This window comes from Rattus norvegicus, chromosome 10 (genome assembly GCF_021556685.1).
Source record: "Rattus norvegicus strain SHRSP/BbbUtx chromosome 10, alternate assembly SHRSP_T2T, whole genome shotgun sequence".
Lineage (NCBI taxonomy): Eukaryota > Metazoa > Chordata > Mammalia > Rodentia > Muridae > Rattus > Rattus norvegicus.
In genome coordinates, this window is record NC_141543.1 from 47,260,556 (window position 1) to 47,277,875 (window position 17,320).

The window sequence follows — 17,320 nt, forward strand, 5'->3', positions numbered from 1 at the left end:
ACAATGCTCCGTACTCACTGGCATGTAACAACTCTCTTTACAGATCTCTGAACATGCATTTCTACTCAAGGCAGAGCTTCCTCTGCCATCTCATGAGAGCAGACCAAGAGCTGAGGGAACAACGTCACAGGTCCTCTAGTACAAAGCTGCCTACCAGGGTGTGGGACAGAAATCTGGAGCTAAGAACCTTGATACTGACCTGTCACACTACTGCCTTTGTGTGGTCATAGCTGGTGTTCACCTGAGAGCACAGAGGAACCATTGACCCTTACACAGAGGGCAGTAAGAGGCAGCCTTCTCACCACTGAGTTGCCATGCGTGAGCTTTGGCCTTCTTCAGCTCCTTTCCCCTGCCTCCTCTCCTCATGTTGTAAACAGTATACTTTAGTCACCATAGACACCTGGGGCCAGACTTGTCTCCACAGTCCCTCTCTCCTTTCTCATCTATATGTGGGTTCAGGAGTCATTGTTCCTTCCTTACTCAACTTACAGAGTATTTATGAGAGGAATGGATGGGTAAGAACTAAGAGTCACATACTCTTCCCGTGGTAGATAAGATGAACCCAGATTCCTAGTCTTCTACAGATTGGCAGTATGACTTGGGGGGGGGGGTCAGTCAAGCTCAGTTTGCTATCTATCAATCAGGACAATATCTGTACCCTTCATTAGTTATATTAGGGCTAAGGGTATTTCCCAGCGATATAGTTCTTGCCTACTGCCCTGGTTAGTCTTGTCAATTACCGTAGCCTTGAGTCATCTGAGAGAAGGAACTGGCCTAGATCAGATTGCACTGTGCACATGTATGTGAGGGATGGTCTGGATTATCAATGGATGTAGGAGGGTCTGACCTACTGTGTGTAGCACAGTTCCCCTGGCAGGTGGTATGTATGAAAAAGCTACCCTAGCATAAGCCATTGAGTGAGCCAGCTAGCCTTGTTCCTCTGGTTTCTGCTTCAGGTTCCTGCCCTGACTTCCTTCAGGGACTGTGTCCCTGGACATGTAAGCTGAGGTAACCCCTTCCTCCCCAGGCTGCTGTTGGTCAAAGTGTTTTACCACTACCACAAGAAGCACCTAGCATGTGTGAGGCCCTTGATTCTACCACTGTGACCCCTTTCTCATTAGGAATTATTAAATTAGGATTCATAGAAAGCTCTTGGCATAGTGCTGGTACACCGTAACACACCGGTGGTTTGGAGTAAAAGCTCTGGTTGTGCTGACATACTGTGAGAGAGCACAGATCACAGAGTGGAACAAACCTGTATTCATACGCTGGCTTTATGCTATATGATCACAGAGGATCTCCTTAAGTTCAATGTCACCATGCATGAAAAAGAGAAAGAAATCACAGCACTGTTGGGGAAGTGGCGGAGAAAACATTTACTGAACAGTAAGCATAGGGTGTGTTTTACAACCATAGTGACCAGTAAGAAGAGCAGTATTGCCAGCCAGCTGGAACCTCAAGGTCACCAGTGGGCAATGTCACACTATTAAGGGAGAAGGAGGCTTTACTGGTGATAACCTTAATGCAGGTTTTGCATATTCTGAACAGATGCAAATGAAATAAAGCTTAAAGTGTAGTTGATCAGCTAGCTGTCTGGTTGGAGACTTTTCTAGGTCAGTAGTCCCTTGAGACCAGGTACCTTTAGTACTAAAATCTATGACCCTGTGAGTTTCTGCTCCTGAATCATCGATGAGTCAGGGACAGTGTACATTGTCTGTCCCTCCCTTGATAGACTCCCTGCCCATCACTGGAGTCTATCTGGAGGTCTACAGTTTTTCCACACAGTGTGAAAACCCTTCCTTCTGAGCCCATTTGACATGGTAAGGGCTGAGTTACATAAGAAGGTGTGAACCTCCATGCCTAGGGAGCACGGCTGAGGAGACTGAGTGCTGTGGGTGGAATTCATCAGGCTTGGCTGGGTTTCAGCATCTGCCTGAAAGCAGTACTCTCATCCTGTCAGTCTAAGCTGACAAGAAGTGACCTCCTAGAGTGGGGTGGATAGCACACCCAAGCCTTTGCATACCTACCTGCCAGACCCATGGATGTAGATGGCGACCTCTCTCCAAAGAATGTGGAAAAGTGGCTTATGTTCATTCCTCAGCTTGTATGCACAAGATTCAGTACATTAACAAGAAAAACAGCAGACTTGAAGAACCATTTCCCTTCAGTTTTACCTCAGTTGTAGATAAAAAGTTATAATACTCAGAAAGCCATTTGGAAACATGGAACCAATGACAAATCCTTACATTGTGGAAGGGAGATGGGGTCAGCAGTCAAGAATACACCTCAGATACCAAGGAAGTAGCTGAGTGGGTAACACATGAGCTGCTCAAATATGAGAGCCACAGATAAGATCTCCAGGACCTGTGTAAATGTCAGACAGGCATGGAACCCTAATACTCAGGAGACAGAGACTTGGGGAATCCCTGGAGATAGCTGAGTCAAGTAGCATCTGGTTTGAAAGGGAGATACCTTACCTTAAAATTTAAGACAAAGAGTGATCATGGAAGATGCCTCTGGCCTGTATATGTATGAAAACATCAGGAAAACCAGACCTTTCACAACAGCCTCAAATCATATAAAATAGTTTGGGATAACCCTAACCAAGCAAGAAAAAGACCCCTGTGATTGAAACTTTAATATGATGAATAAATAGATTGAAGAAGGTATCAAGATGTGGAAAGATCTCCCATGCTCATGGATCAGTAGGATAATCATAGTGAAAATGGATAAACTACCAAAGCTACAGTTTCATTACAATCTATAAGTTTTCAACTTCATATAGAAACATACATGCGCACACACACACACACACACTCACACACACACACACACACACACACAGAGGTAAGCATGCATGTATACACATACACACAAAATTTAAACATCACATCCATGACTTAACATAGTCAAACTAAAAATATTGTATAATCATTGTACAAATCCCCATAGGAGTTATAAAGAATAATGCACCCTTTATGATGGGTAAGGTGCTGTGTGTCTCTCTCACTTCTCTCTCTCAAAGCTCAGCCTCCTGGGCATAGGTAATAATAATAGCATCAGATATGGCATGCTATTGAACACTCAGTGCTTAGAACTATTTGACATTGATGAGGTTCCTAGCATGATCTTAGACTCTGACTTATGAAATAGGAGACTGTAAAATCTTGCAGCCATCTCTTGGTTGGTAGGCCCAACACACACTCCCTTCTGCTCACAGGGCCCACACTTTGCTCTTTCTAGTAAAAGGGCTGCTTGCCCACTTCTCCTGGCCCTTTGGGTAACCCACACCCTGAGCAATCTTGAGCTGTATGAAGCTGTTGACACATTGGCTAGGGCAATGGTGACACCCTGAAGAGCATCTCTAGGACACCCCAACACTGATTCTGGGACTGCTCCTCTGTAGCCAACAACACACTTTTCCCTTCTCGTTAGGCTCCATCAATTCTTGCCTTCCAAGAACCCGCACTAACAAAGTCTGTGCTTTAGATAAAACTTCATAGATGCACACTTCTCAGACACAGAAGTGTGACTTTAATGGAAAGGCTTTGGAGGAGAAGAGACCTCGAGGCAGTAGGGCTCCCCAGGCCTAAGACCTGCAAATGATCAAGAACACTGGGACTCATGAACTCAGGAGCCTCCTATGCTAGTAATCTCATGATTAAGTAAGTCAGACATGCCTATTCACATTTCCAGACTTTCCCATTGACAGAGGACAGTCTTTCTACCCTCAGTGTCTCTTGCCCTGTGACTTTTGTCCTTATAATTAGAGTTGGAAGAATCTGAAATGACCTAGTGTTGTCCTCAAACTGGAACAAGAACTCTACAGATTCCCAAGTCTCACACAAAGGCCCTAGACCTTGAAGAGCACTAATTCTTTAGCCCTACCCACCTTCAAGCCTGTCTTATTTCCATCCTCACACCAAATGCTACATCCTCTGGATGTGCTGGGCACACCCAGACATCCGCTCCCCTCTAACACACATACAGAGAGAGAGAGAGAGAGAGAGAGAGAGAGAGAGAGAGAGAGAGAGAGAAAGAGAGAGAGAGAGATCTGATAATGGAGCCAAGGTCTCATACATATTAGGCAAGTACCTCCCCCCCCTCACACACACACACACACACACACACACACACACACACACACTCCTCTGAGTATAAAACCCAGAATCTGATCATGTTAGGCAAATAAATCACCTCTTCCTATACATACATACATACATACATACATACATACACACACACACACACACACACACACACACACACACACACACATCTGATGATGAAGCCAGGGTTTTACACATACTAGGCAAGTCTCTCTCTCTCTCTCTCTCTCTCTCTCTCTCTCTCTCTCTCTCTCTCTCTCCACACACACACACACACACACACACACACACATAGCTGAGGATGGTTAGACCAGGGTCTCAGACATGCTAAGCAAGTGCAGCACTGCTGAGCTCTGGCCTTTCTTCTGTTCTCCCAGCTCACATCTTGCTGCTGAGCCCTGTTTAGGGCTTCTGCCCTCTATGCAGTTCCTTCCCTGGTCCTTTGCCAATTCTTCACCATTTTTTATCATTTTCATAGGATCATTATATTTTTCAACTTAGTCATGGCTGCTATGAGAGGGGCTTCCTAACCACCTGCCAGAGGCAGTCCAGCCACTCTCCTGGTCTAATTACAGCACCTGCAGTGCCCAGAAGGTTTGTTCATTTGTTTGTTTGTTTGTTTGTTTGTTTGTTTGTTTATTGGTATCTCTCTCCCCTTCTGGAGTCTAGGTTCCAAGACAGTGGAGACTGTATATCCCCCTGTTGTGGATGCTAGATTAGAATAAGAGGCTGTGGACAAGACTGTCATTGCCTCAAGGCTCAAGTGCTGCTGACCTGGATAAGCCCGTGGCACTAAAGCACTTCCCTGCTGCCCTTATATGCTCTCATAAAGGAAGTCCCCAGGATGCCTCCATGGTCCTTAACTACTTGCCCACTGCAGGAGACCACAGCATATCTAACAAACTCTCTGCTTCTGCCCTTTTTGCCTTGTGAATTTTTCACCACCTACATCACTGACCTGTCACAGCCTGTTGAAATCTGGCGCCCGCTTTCTGCCAAACACATACTATGTGTTGAGTGGACATTTGTTTAGATGAGTAACATGGAGAAGAAATAGAACATTCTTTTCTGTAGGGCCACATACATATGTCTAATGAGTATGAATGTTCTAAGGGAAGGAGGGGAGAGAAAGAAAGAAGGACAGAAGGAGGAAGAGTAGGAGAAATAAGAAAGGAAGGAGGAGATGGATGAGAGGAAGGAAGGAGGAAAGAAGGCAGGGGAAGAGAGATGAGATGACGGGAAAGAAAGAAGAACGGAGGAATACAAAGGAGAAAGAAGGAGGGAGAGAGGGGCGAGAGGAAGGCATGAAGAAGGGGGGAGAAGGAAGGACAACCCCATCACCCAGATATTCCTGGTATAGCTTAGGATGGAAGCAATGAGCCCCTGACCAGCCTCTGTGCCAAGGCTCCTTAGTCAGTCTGTGCCTCCCCCTGCTTTCAGCACAGCACCCACACAGTGAATGCAGACCCCACCACCAGAGCCCAGCCTAGTTCTAATTCCCAACCTCATATATAACCACACCTCACTGGCCTCCAGGGCCCAATCATCAGTACTCCAGCTGGCCAGTAAACGCCCCCAAGGTGCTCAGAGGGAGATGAGTCTTCTGCGGCCATCTTCCAGTCAGTCATCTTCTTCCGATTGAAGAGAGAAGCCAAACAAGCCAAGCTGGGGGAGGAAAGACTGACACAGAGCAGGCCGGCATAGCTTGGTCTGTTCCTGAGAGGCCCTGGGTATTCAGGGCCCTGTCTGCCTCCAGTACTGTGCTGTGTCCTCTACCCTGGTTTTCCTCACCCTCTGCAGTTGCTCTAATATTTCCTCCCCTGTCACCCAGCAGGCAGAAAAACTGCTACTCTACCTGGACAGGCAGCACACAGCCTGGCCTGCAGCCAACACTTACCCAACACTAGCTGTAGCAGCAACAAGGACCATTTGCTCTGTACCTGGCTTGTTACTGCCATCTCAGGGGTTCCTCTGTGCCTCCCCTTGATCTGGGACTTTCTGAAGTCATTAAAATAAAAACATCCCAGGAAGGCCAGAAGCATGTATGTCCCGGGTCATCACAACATCTCAATTTTCTGGCAACAGTGAATATCGGCTGACTGTATCAGAGGACTGGTGAGGGCTTACCTACTAAATGGTAAAGACATCTAGACGTTTCTCAGCATCCTAACGGAGTGTTGTTTCATTTAGAGGGAATGGGAGCAATTCTATGCATGATGGTAGTACTGGACTGGAGCCACAGCAGGTAAAGGAGGGGTGTCCCCCAAGTGACAGACATAAGGCATGTTTAATGACAATACTTTAGAGCTAAGTGAGAGCCCCACCTACAAAAGCAGAGTCGCTCAGGTGTGTGAGGGGTCCAGGGTGAGTGTCTAAACATTCTCCAATGCATGTGTATGCTCTAGCTCCTTCCCCCAAAATGAAAATGTCCCCGTCACCTCATTATCCACTATTTACGACAAGGCTGACACACTTCCAGGGACTGAAGCCAGGAGCTAAGGAGAAATGTCAGAGAGAGAGGCCTTAAAGGAAGTGACAATTACAAAGCAGCTAATACAGGGAGTTCCCTCCCATGGAGGGAACTGTCAGGGCCAGTGCCCAGGGCCTGGAGATTTATTGATACTAAGTAGATGGTGCTGCAACCAGGACTGACTATCAAAGGGCTCCTGTGAGCAGCAGGCTGGCCTGGGCTGCCACACTGAGCAGCTCGGGGGCTTTCCTCATCTGTGTCTCCCAAAGGGAGAGAGAGTCCTGGCCTCAATTTTCACTTCTCCAGTTGTTGAATTTGCTCTCCTGCAGACTGTCCTGGAAACAGTGAGCCTAGTACAGGATACAGCAGCATGGTCTCAGCACTTCCTGGCTCTTTCTGTCTTCCAGGACTTTTATGCCTGCCATTCCTTACCCCTGGAATATGCTTTGTGAACAAGGACTGCAGCTAACACCCTATTTTGGCTGATGCTTTCATATAAAGCATAATGCACTGGTGATGTCTCTCTGTGTGTGTATGTGTGTGTGTGTCTGTCTGTCTGCCTCTCTGTGTGTCTCTTTCTATCTCTGTCTCTCTGTCTCTGTGTATGTCTATTTGTCTCTCTGTCTCTTGGTCTTTCTCTGTGTCTCTGTGTCTTTTTGTCTGTCTCTCTGTGTCTGTCTATGTATTTCTCTGTCTCTCTATCTCTCTTGGTCTATCTCTCTGTCTCTCTGTGTCTCTGTGTCTTTTTGTCTGTCTCTCTGTGTCTATGTATTTCTCTGTCTCTCTATCTCTCTTGGTCTATCTCTCTGTGTCCCTGTATTTGTGTCTGTGTGCCTCTATCTCTCTCTGTCTCCGTCTGTCTCTCTGGGTATCTCTCTGCCTCTCTGGCCTGGGTGTGTGTTCTCACCTATGCATATGTAAGCCAGAGGTTGATGGTGTCTTCCTCCACCTCATTTTTGAGACAATTTTTCAGTGCATCTAAAGTTCACTGTTCCACTGACATTAGACACCAGCAAGTCCCAGAGATCCTTCTGCCTCCCTGCCTTTGCCTCCCTGGGGCTAGTATTGCAGGCGCACAACACCAGGATTGTTATGTGAGTGTTGGTGGCCTAAACTCAGTTTCTCGCATGGCAAGCACTTTACCCCCTGAGCTTCCTCTTCAGGCTAAATGTCCTTACCTGTACCACGGGCTCATCCCCGATAGAAACTACACTGAGTTTTTACTGTACTGTTTTCTGGTAACCGCCATTATCCTCTACTGTCATCGAGTTGGTCCTTGAGGCTGGGAGCCTGCCAAGCTCATTAGCGCATCTCTATTGCCCTATAGATGCCTCATGAGGGTGGGAAGCTGGCAGTTTAAAAGTGAACAAATGGGTCAGTGGGTTCATTCATGGGAGGAGAAATGAGTGCATGCATGTATATAACAAGAATGAATGATCTCCCCAGGATGGAGTGGACATAAAAGAATAGCAAGGTCACGCCATGGTGAAATAAATACACATGTAGGTAGAGATAGGTTGATATAGATAAAAATACAGAGGTTAATAGATGTAAAAGGTGGATAGATAGATAGATAGATAGATAGATAGATAGATAGATAGATAGATAGGTGAAAACAGAGAGAGAGAGAGAGAGAGAGAGAGAGAGAGAGAGAGAGAGAGAGAGAGATCCATGTATATGAATGAATTGCTCAATGAAGCAATGCCTTTTTACCTGGCCAGAGGAAGGTTACTGAAGAATTTCTCAGAGCCTGAAGCTGGCCTATTGGCCAGTCTGTTTCTTCCCATCATTGCAGAGGGAGAAGGCAGTACACCAAATATGTCAAGAACTTGGGTTCTGTAGCCAGAGTGGCAGAGCTCTGGTCCAGACTTTGCTGAGTGCTGGTCACTAGTCTGTAATTTTCCTTGTGGGATAAAAAGAGTCAGTGTGGGTCAGTGGTCCAATGCCAGGACACATGGATGGCCACCAGAAGGTGTGGTTCTCACCTGGGCTTCCCTGTGCTGACGACCCCACACACTATCCAGTCTGCTCTGAACCTGCGCTGGGACTCTGCTTCGCCTAGTGCTTATTGAGGTCATGACTGTGCTTAGGGGCACTCCTGTTTCCTCACCCCTGCTGGTCACTTCTGGGAATGCATCCCAGTCCTGAGCTCTTCTGATTTGCCTCAGGCCTAACCTACCCTCTCCTGAAGAGCTAACTCACACTATAGGTCAAAGTTTACATCTTAAATGAAACTCCATGGTTTCACCTAGTGCCAGCACTTCAGCATGTGGAATCTAAAGACTCCAACTCCGAGGCTCTACCAGCTGCTTGCACTGAAGAGCTGCAAAGGGGGTTCCTGAATATCTGAGCCCCAAGCAGCTCAAAGGCGAAATTAGTAACTATTGCCCAGTTAATCAGATGAGACCCTAGAATGCTAGTGTCTGAAGGATATCTGAGTGTGGCTGAGTCTACCCCATTGTTTCAAAGCTAAGAAAACTCCCAGGAGAAGGCTGAATTTACTCATTCACTCAAGCTCGTTATACAGATTGAAAGGAAGAAAGGACCCTCTGGGTCTTCTGCCATCTAGTCTAGTACTTTCTCTATGGAGCCTTAGCTCTCCTGTGCTATTTACTTTGACAGCTCCAAAACCATATCTTATAACCACTAATTATCTTCCTCAACACTTAACCAATAACTGTTCTGCCCTACAGGCCTTGGGTCTATGGGGTTTCCTTCTCTCTCCCTCTCTTCCCTCCCATCCCTCTCCCTTTTCCAGCTCTCTCCCATTCCTCTCTCTCTCTCTCTCTCTCTCTCTCTCTCTCTCTCTCTCTCATCTCCCTCTTCCCCCCTCCTCTACTCTCTTCTCCTCTCTCTCTTTCCCTCATCCCACTTCTTCCTAGGGTTTAGTTGAAATGAGAAGATACATCAAAGTGAAAAGATCCAGCTTGGTGACTACAAGTCAGGGTCCACCCAAGTAAATAGAAGCTAGGCCACTCCCATGTTTCATTCTTTTAGGGAGCAGTGTTAACATTCACTCTCTTAGTTTAAAGGATACAGCACCCCACTGAATGAAAGAAAGGCCTGTTAAAGGAAGAGTTAGGAGATATTTGAGAAATTGTGGCCCCTATGTCTATGGATTTAGTCAGAGCTGTCTCTCTCCCCACCCCACTTTTCCTCCCTCCCCCACTCGACTTTTCCCTCTCTTCCCACACTTTACCCTCTCTCCTTCCCTACTTCTTCCTTTTTCTCCCTCCCCACACCCTTCTTTCCCCTCCATCTCAACAACCCGCTTCCCCCTCTATCTTTACTAAAGTTCTTGAAAAACTGTCACAGCCACTAGGACCCCAGAGATCTGACTGACTGTGTGGATGTGGAAGTTAGCATGGTGGAATAGGTCTGGAAGCTGGATTTTCATGCTACAGGACAGTATTTCACTGCCCCAAGGGGAAAGAAGGGATCCTAAAAATACCATGGAGCCTATTATAATATTTTAACAGGGTTTATGTGCTTCCTATGCACACTAACCCCTAGAAGACGGATTGTGCATTTTGACAAATCTATATTTAACATGGGTGGATAATATACAATGCATGCTTCCTGGTAGAAAAAAAATCATACTTATGGAAAACCTGAGTCTAGTAATTACAACAGACATTTAAAGGCAGTGCCTATTGTGGGCTGTGCACAGAAAGTGAGTCTCATTAATAGAATGAGAAAATAGTTTGAGTGGAGGAGGCTCAGGAGCCACCTCAGAAGAAAGCCACCCAGGGCAAAGGAGAAAGGGTTCAGGAGACCACCTCCTTCCACCACCCACTCTGGGTCATGTGAATGTCCCCTCAAGCACCCGGCATGAATTCATTCATCAAATATTTCTTGAGCACCTATAGTGTTCCAAGCACTCTGCTGGCTCTGGGACACAGACAATTATTACATTCAGAGAATCAGTAAGAAACAAAAGGGCTACAGATGCAGACAGAAGCCAAGACTGTGATCTTAGACCTAGTGACTAACGGATGGAAACAGAGGCTGCTTGGTGTTGAGGGGACGGAAAGAAACCTGCTTGGGAAAGTGAGACAAGTTGAAACAGGACCGCAGAGAGGAGAGGCAAAGGTCCTGCACGGTAGAAGGGAACAGAGAACGCAGAGTCCCCAAGACAAAACCATTGGAATTGAGGTGCAAAATGACAGCCAGGATGGCCAATCAGGAAGTGAGGAGATTGAGATCGGCATGAAAGGTCAGCAGGGGAGTTGTTCAGACTACAGATATTCAGGAGCCCCTGTGCAATGGGAATCTCAGAACCACAAGGAAGTGAGATGATACATAACCCTCAACTTTGCTTTGTTTCATTGATAGACTTCCTTTAATTTCAGGGAGACAATGGATTCCATCGCTGAACCCCAAATGCCCCGATGCCTCTCATCTATCCTAGATTTAAAACCATGTGCACACATGTACATGTGCAGGGAGATGTGTGCATGTGTGTTGCAAAACAAACCTTTTTAATCTCAAACTGGGTTTCTACCCCACCTTTGACCATTTAGTTCCTAGATAAAAGACACACAACTTTTGTTATTGACAAAAAGCCTTAATCAGCACAAGAGCTGGACAGATAGCCACCCTCTATGCTATTAGACTCTACTCTCCTGTCGGTAATCTAGAATTATTACTTGCTATGTTTCACCTGGGCTGCTCTTAATTGGGCAACCCTTGGGGCCATGTTTTCTTGATTCCTAACCCATGGTGAATTTTTCTTCTTCCTCACTGTTTTCTCTCCCTCATGGTTCTCCTCAGACCCAAGCCTGGGAACCCTAAGCCTTTTCTGCCCAGCTATTGGCTGTCAGCATCTTTATCCACCAATCAGAAATAACTTAGGGACAAGGTCACATAGAGGTCACTTGGTCTATGTGCACTCTCTCATCTCTGGGGCAACCAAGAGGCAGGTCTTGGGGGCCACGCTTAGTATGACAATACACAGCAACAGGCCAAACCTCAACACATGTGTATGTGCTGTGTGTGCATGTGCACAAGGAGACCATGCACAGAAGGAAGAAGCCCAATGAGAAGGGAAAGGAAAAGACAATAGGAAGGAGAAAGACAGTTTTAATCATGCTTTCTTTTGCCGAGAGTCTAGATTCAGAATGTGTACAGGGGGGTTATTGGGGAGAGTGAAGGGACCAATGGGAAGAGGAAAGAGGCAATGAGGGAGAAGATTCGAATGAGTGAAGTAATACACACAGATGAACAGTCCGTTGTGATAAAGTTCATTCTTTTCTACACTAAAATTTAATTAAAAAATTTCTTAGAGCAATCACAAAATGTCCATAAAACTTAAAACACTTCCTGAGCATTATAAAACATGCAGACAATGGAAATTAATATATCCATTATACTTTATAGTACCACATAGCATAAAGTTCAAGCCATGCTTATCATTGTCAGCTCCCGGAACAGCCAAGGGGCTGGTTAGAGTAGATGCCCCATGATGTTTCTGTCTATAGTGAACAGTCAGTGGGCAAGTCACCTTGAGAGAAATATGAAGCTGGGGGTTGAAGTGGCAGACTGGGGAGGAGTTGGAGTGTGACTGTCAGGGGTGAATTTAACTGAAATATAATGCATTCGTGTGTGAAATTCTCCGAGAATAAAATAAAACACATTAACGATAATAATTCTCTAGGAATATTCAAGTTATGGGTTTCTGAGGACTTGGCAGGCTAACACGCTGTGAAGTTCTCGTCTCAAGATGAAGTAAGGGGAGCCCTTGGCTGAGACAAAGATTGTCAATGTTCCATCCTGTGTCATAGGGAAAAGTGAAGTTTACAGACTGACTGACAGACAGCCTGATCCCATGCCCTTAGTCGTGTTCTGATCACACTCTGAGCAGCAATAATATCACCTTCAAGTCAGCATTCATAGCAGCTGGGATCCTGTAGAATGGGTCCTGTGGGGGTATTTACATGGCTAAGCTGTTGCTGTGGCTGATCCTCTGAAAAGCCTGAAAAACTGCTAGCAAGATGCATGCTCGCAACATAAACATCAACAGGAGGCATATGCTGGGAGAAAGGGCAAGGTGGGGAGAATCCATATTTATATCCCTGAATCCATGTCAGCAGCAGTAATAGGCTACCACCCTTCCTGTGGAAGGTTTTAGGCTTTGCCTAAAAGCTGTGGGTAAAAAAATGAAAAGGGAAAGATCATCAGCGTATCTAGCCACCCTGGATTGACCTAGATGTATAACATGAACATGTCCATTAATTGTGTGTGTGCATATGTGTTTGTAAGCATGCACACATGGAAGTCAGGTGACTACCTCAGATGTTCATCCTTTCTATTTCGTTTGAGACAGGGTTCCATTGCTGTTTCCCAGTGTACAGATTAGCTAGCCCAGGAGATGCCAGAAAATCTATTGTCTCACCTCCCATCTAACTATAAAGGTAGTGAGATTATAAGCAAGCGTACTCCTGTGTCCAAGCTCTCCATGTCCTTGGGATCTAAACTCATGTCTTCACACTTGCAGTGTCAGTTCATTGCTTACTTACTATACCATCTCATCAACACAAATCTGCCTGTTAATTTTCAATTCTTGGTCTTTAATGTACCTTCTTTTAAAATGTCTCTGTCATTCATTTCTTAACGGGGTCATTGTGGTGACAAGAGGGGTTAATTGTGTGAAAGTGCTTTGCTGTTTGGCTACCATGATCAATGATCATGATGACTGTTGGTCTATAACAGACGAGCACCTTATAACTGATAAGCACTGGCTGTAGACAGACGGATGAGGGTTTGCACAGATGAAAGTGTGATTTAGAACTGGTAGATGGTAGGATCAAGGAACTGATGAACAGATTGGTATTTGAATGCATGGGTGGATGGTTGATTGGTAGGGTGGATGGCTAGACAGCAGATGGTTAGTGATGGTGGGCTAAGTAGATTTTTTGAGTCATCTGGCTATTTGTTTACAGCATTTCTATTCATTGATGTAGGGGTTATGAATATGTGCACATGTGTATGTACAAGTGTGTAAACCTATGTGCACATGTTCAGAGTCCAGGGGAGGATATGGGGTGTCATCCTCTGTTGCTCTGTACACTATTCCTTTCAAAGGCCTCTCTAGAGATTACTATTTTGGGCTCTCCAAGTGGCAAACAAGACCCAGGAATTTTCACAGCTCCACACCTCAGTACTGGGGTTACAGGAATATGCAACTATGCCTGGCTGTTTCCACGGATGCTAGGATCAAAACTTGGGTCGTCATGTTTGTGCAACAAGTGCTTTTATCTAGTGAGCCTTTTCCCTAGCCCCAGCTAACCTTTCTCACCTTCTTTTCTAGTCTGTTCCCAGTTCTCCAAAGGAGTCTATGCCATCTTTGGATTTTATGAACGAAGGACTGTCAACATGCTGACCTCCTTCTGTGGGGCCCTCCATGTGTGCTTCATTACTCCAAGTTTTCCTGTTGACACATCCAATCAATTTGTCCTTCAGCTACGCCCGGAACTACAGGAAGCTCTCATTAGCATTATCGACCATTACAAGTGGCAAACCTTTGTCTACATTTATGATGCTGACCGGGGTAAGCTAAGGGTTAAGGAAAGGGGATTGTTGAAGGGTGGAGAAAATTCACCCACAGGAAGAACGATGCCTCTGTCTTCTTAAAACACATGGGGAAGCAAGCCAGGTGGTTTATTTGTGTGTGATGATTCCTTGGTTGCCTTATTTAACTCAGAGTGTGAAAATATATCTTTGAGAGAGGGATCCTCTAAGCTATCAAGCCAGGCTACCATTCACCAAACTCTCACGTTGCCAAGTTCAAGGTTTTCAGCAAAGTGACCCACAGCGTACAGTATTATTAATAGAGGGTAAAGCAGAACAAGATCTGAACCTAAGTTCTCTCCTCCCCAACCTTTGGTCTTTGGACAGGTTCTTGATGTGTTAGCTTCAAATTCTCCATGACTTCATTCCTTCATGACTAAAAGGAAGGTGAATTTGTCACTACCTCAAGAATATATTGTGCAGATTTTGTGAGATAATGGCTGAAATGTTCATTGCCTGCAATGTATTCATTGTATTCAAAATCCTCACTATATGTTTATCTGCTGCCTATTATCTTCACCATCAATAACAGAAATACCATTATCACCATTGTGATCAACACTGTCATCACCATTATTATCATCATTACCACTATCATCACCGTCATCATCATCATCATCACCACCACCACCACCACCACCATCAATACCACCCTCACCACTGTGGTCATCATCATCATCATCACCACCACCATCATTGTCATCATCTACACCATCATCATTGTTATTATCATTGTCATCATCATCCTCATCATCATTGTCATGGTCCTCATCATCACCATCATTGTCATCTTCCTCCTACTCATCATCATCATTGTTGTCGTCATTAGCAGCAGCAGCATTGTCATCGACATCATTGTCATCATCATCATCATAATCTACATCTTCATCATTGTCATTATCATTGTCATCCTCATCATTGCCGTCATCGTCATGGTCCTCATCGTCGCCACCATCCTCCTCCTCTTCCTCTTCCTCCCCTTCATCCTCCTCCTCCTCCTCCTCCTCATCATCATCATCATCATTGTCATCATCTACATCTTCATCATCATCATTATCATTGCCATCATCCTCATCCTCATCATTGTCATTGTCATCATTATCATTATCATTGGCATCCTCATCCTGCTCATCATCATCATTGTCATCATCATTGTCAACATCACCTCCACCATACTACCATCATCACTATCATCACTGTCAACCATCATCATAACTACCTCCACTGTCACCATCACCACCACTGCTATCATCATCCCTATCATCACTATATCCTATTGTCATCATCCTTACCACAATCACCATCATCATCTTCACTACCACCACCATTTTGACCATCATCACTGTCATCACAATCACCACTATCCCTATCCTGACTCTCATCACTGTCATTATCATGACTACTACCATGACTACCACCATCACCATCCTCATCATTATCATCCATTCTTACTATCATTGTCATCATCACCATCATCCTCTCCTCCTCCTAGTGCTTGTAGTCCTCGCCCTTTGAATTTTGCAATCACATTTTCCAGTTGTTTCTCATACTTTTTGCTCTCTGCAGCCTCCTTATCCTGCAATACATTTATTTATCACATCTACCTACATGGTCCTCCCATTCTAATGCATTAGATCCCATTTTCTCTATGCACTCATCCTATGTACAAGAACTCTTCTTTCTGAGCCTTATAGTGTGCACTTGCCTGTCCTGCCTTCTTATGCATGGCCTACTCCTGTAAGAATGCTGTTATTACTTGTTTAAAGAGATAAATGGACTGAAACTTGAAAGTCTAGACACTGAGGCAGGGGAGCACTTCCCTGGCAGAGTTTCCTACAGAGAATCTTAGATACTTTGAACAAGTGAATAAGACAGTTTTATAGGCAGTGGGGGAGGTGCCATTCAAAAAGGAAAGTACAGAGAGGGACAGAGTGGAAGCATCCATTTCTTTCTGTTTCCTTTCATTTCTTCTTTTCTTTCCATATTTTGATTATTTCCCTTCTCATTCAGTAGCCACTGTGTGGGACATCTGCCAATGGTCCCTTTCAGAATAATCTTGTGCCATAATAAAGGCTCAAGCATAGCAACTCCAGAGAAACATATTGTTAGGAATTTCTTGGGTTGACAGAAGAACCCACCCTCTGCAAAGAGCCAGATCTACCCCAGAACCCAGAACTCTGAGCTCTACCATTTTCTGGTTGTATGACCACGTACTAACGAGTTTTGGTGTCCACATCTGCAAAATAGGGATCAGAGTAAGACTGGCCCTCTAGAATCCAGTAAATTAAAAAAGAAAAGCCAGAATAATAGCAACAGACACATAGGGAAGGTTTAGCAAGCATGTGGCTCACTCACATAAAACAACTTTCACGAGAAATGAACCAAAGTGGAAAATAAAACCAGAAGCTATCTAGAGAAGTTCCCGAGGCCTCATGCCATATTGGTCACTATAGAAAGAATTAGCAGTGTTACTAAGAGTAAGAAAAGCAATGTATACAAAAGATTAACGGCAAAGTAGCTGTCTGTGACAGGCAAAATAGAGACCCACTTCCCTGTCCCCATGTCCCTTTCCTTGTCTCTGAAGATGGAAAAATGTGTGAATGCTATTGCCATCTGGGAGTTAAGGTCACAGATGCTATGAAGGCTGCTCAAGAACTTCCTTTGAAAGCAAAGATTGTCCCAGAATGCTCCACTGGACTTGATACAAATCTCAAAGTTCTTTAATTGTGACAGTGGGAGTCAGAAGAGCGGGGGTCAGATTGAATGAGAAAGCCTAGGCCATCATAACTGGCTTTGAAGATTAACCATAAGCTAAATGATACAAGCAGAGAGAGCAGACACATGTGAGCTGAGAGACAAGAGGATGGATTCTCTCCCAGCTCTGCCAACAACGTGGCCCTGGCTTCTTGAAGTGTAAGTTGTACATTTCCATTGAGACATGACACTTAGTTTGTGGTCCTTTGCTGCACAAAAGGAAGCAAGGACACCTTGGGTGTCTGCAAGAAAACAGTAGTGCTGAGAAACAGGCTCCTCCACAGGGTCAATCTTACTCAAAAGGAGTGGTGAAATATAATACACATTTACTGAAGCCATATCCAAATTTCACCAAATTCAATTCACCATTATTAGCTACCTCTAGATGCTAAGCTGGCCTGTTCAATAAGCAATTACT

The 17,320-nt window shown here is 45.0% G+C and overlaps 1 protein-coding gene across 2 annotated transcripts in view; it reads left to right on the plus strand.

Moving 5' to 3' along the window:
* Gria1 (glutamate ionotropic receptor AMPA type subunit 1) overlaps nt 1-17,320 on the plus strand; it is a 318,504-nt gene that overhangs the window by 155,270 nt on the left and 145,914 nt on the right. For both annotated transcript variants that reach the window (XM_087573808.1, NM_031608.2), the window contains 1 exon segment: nt 13,889-14,128. In XM_087573808.1, coding sequence (XP_087429934.1) covers nt 13,889-14,128 — 240 coding nt within the window.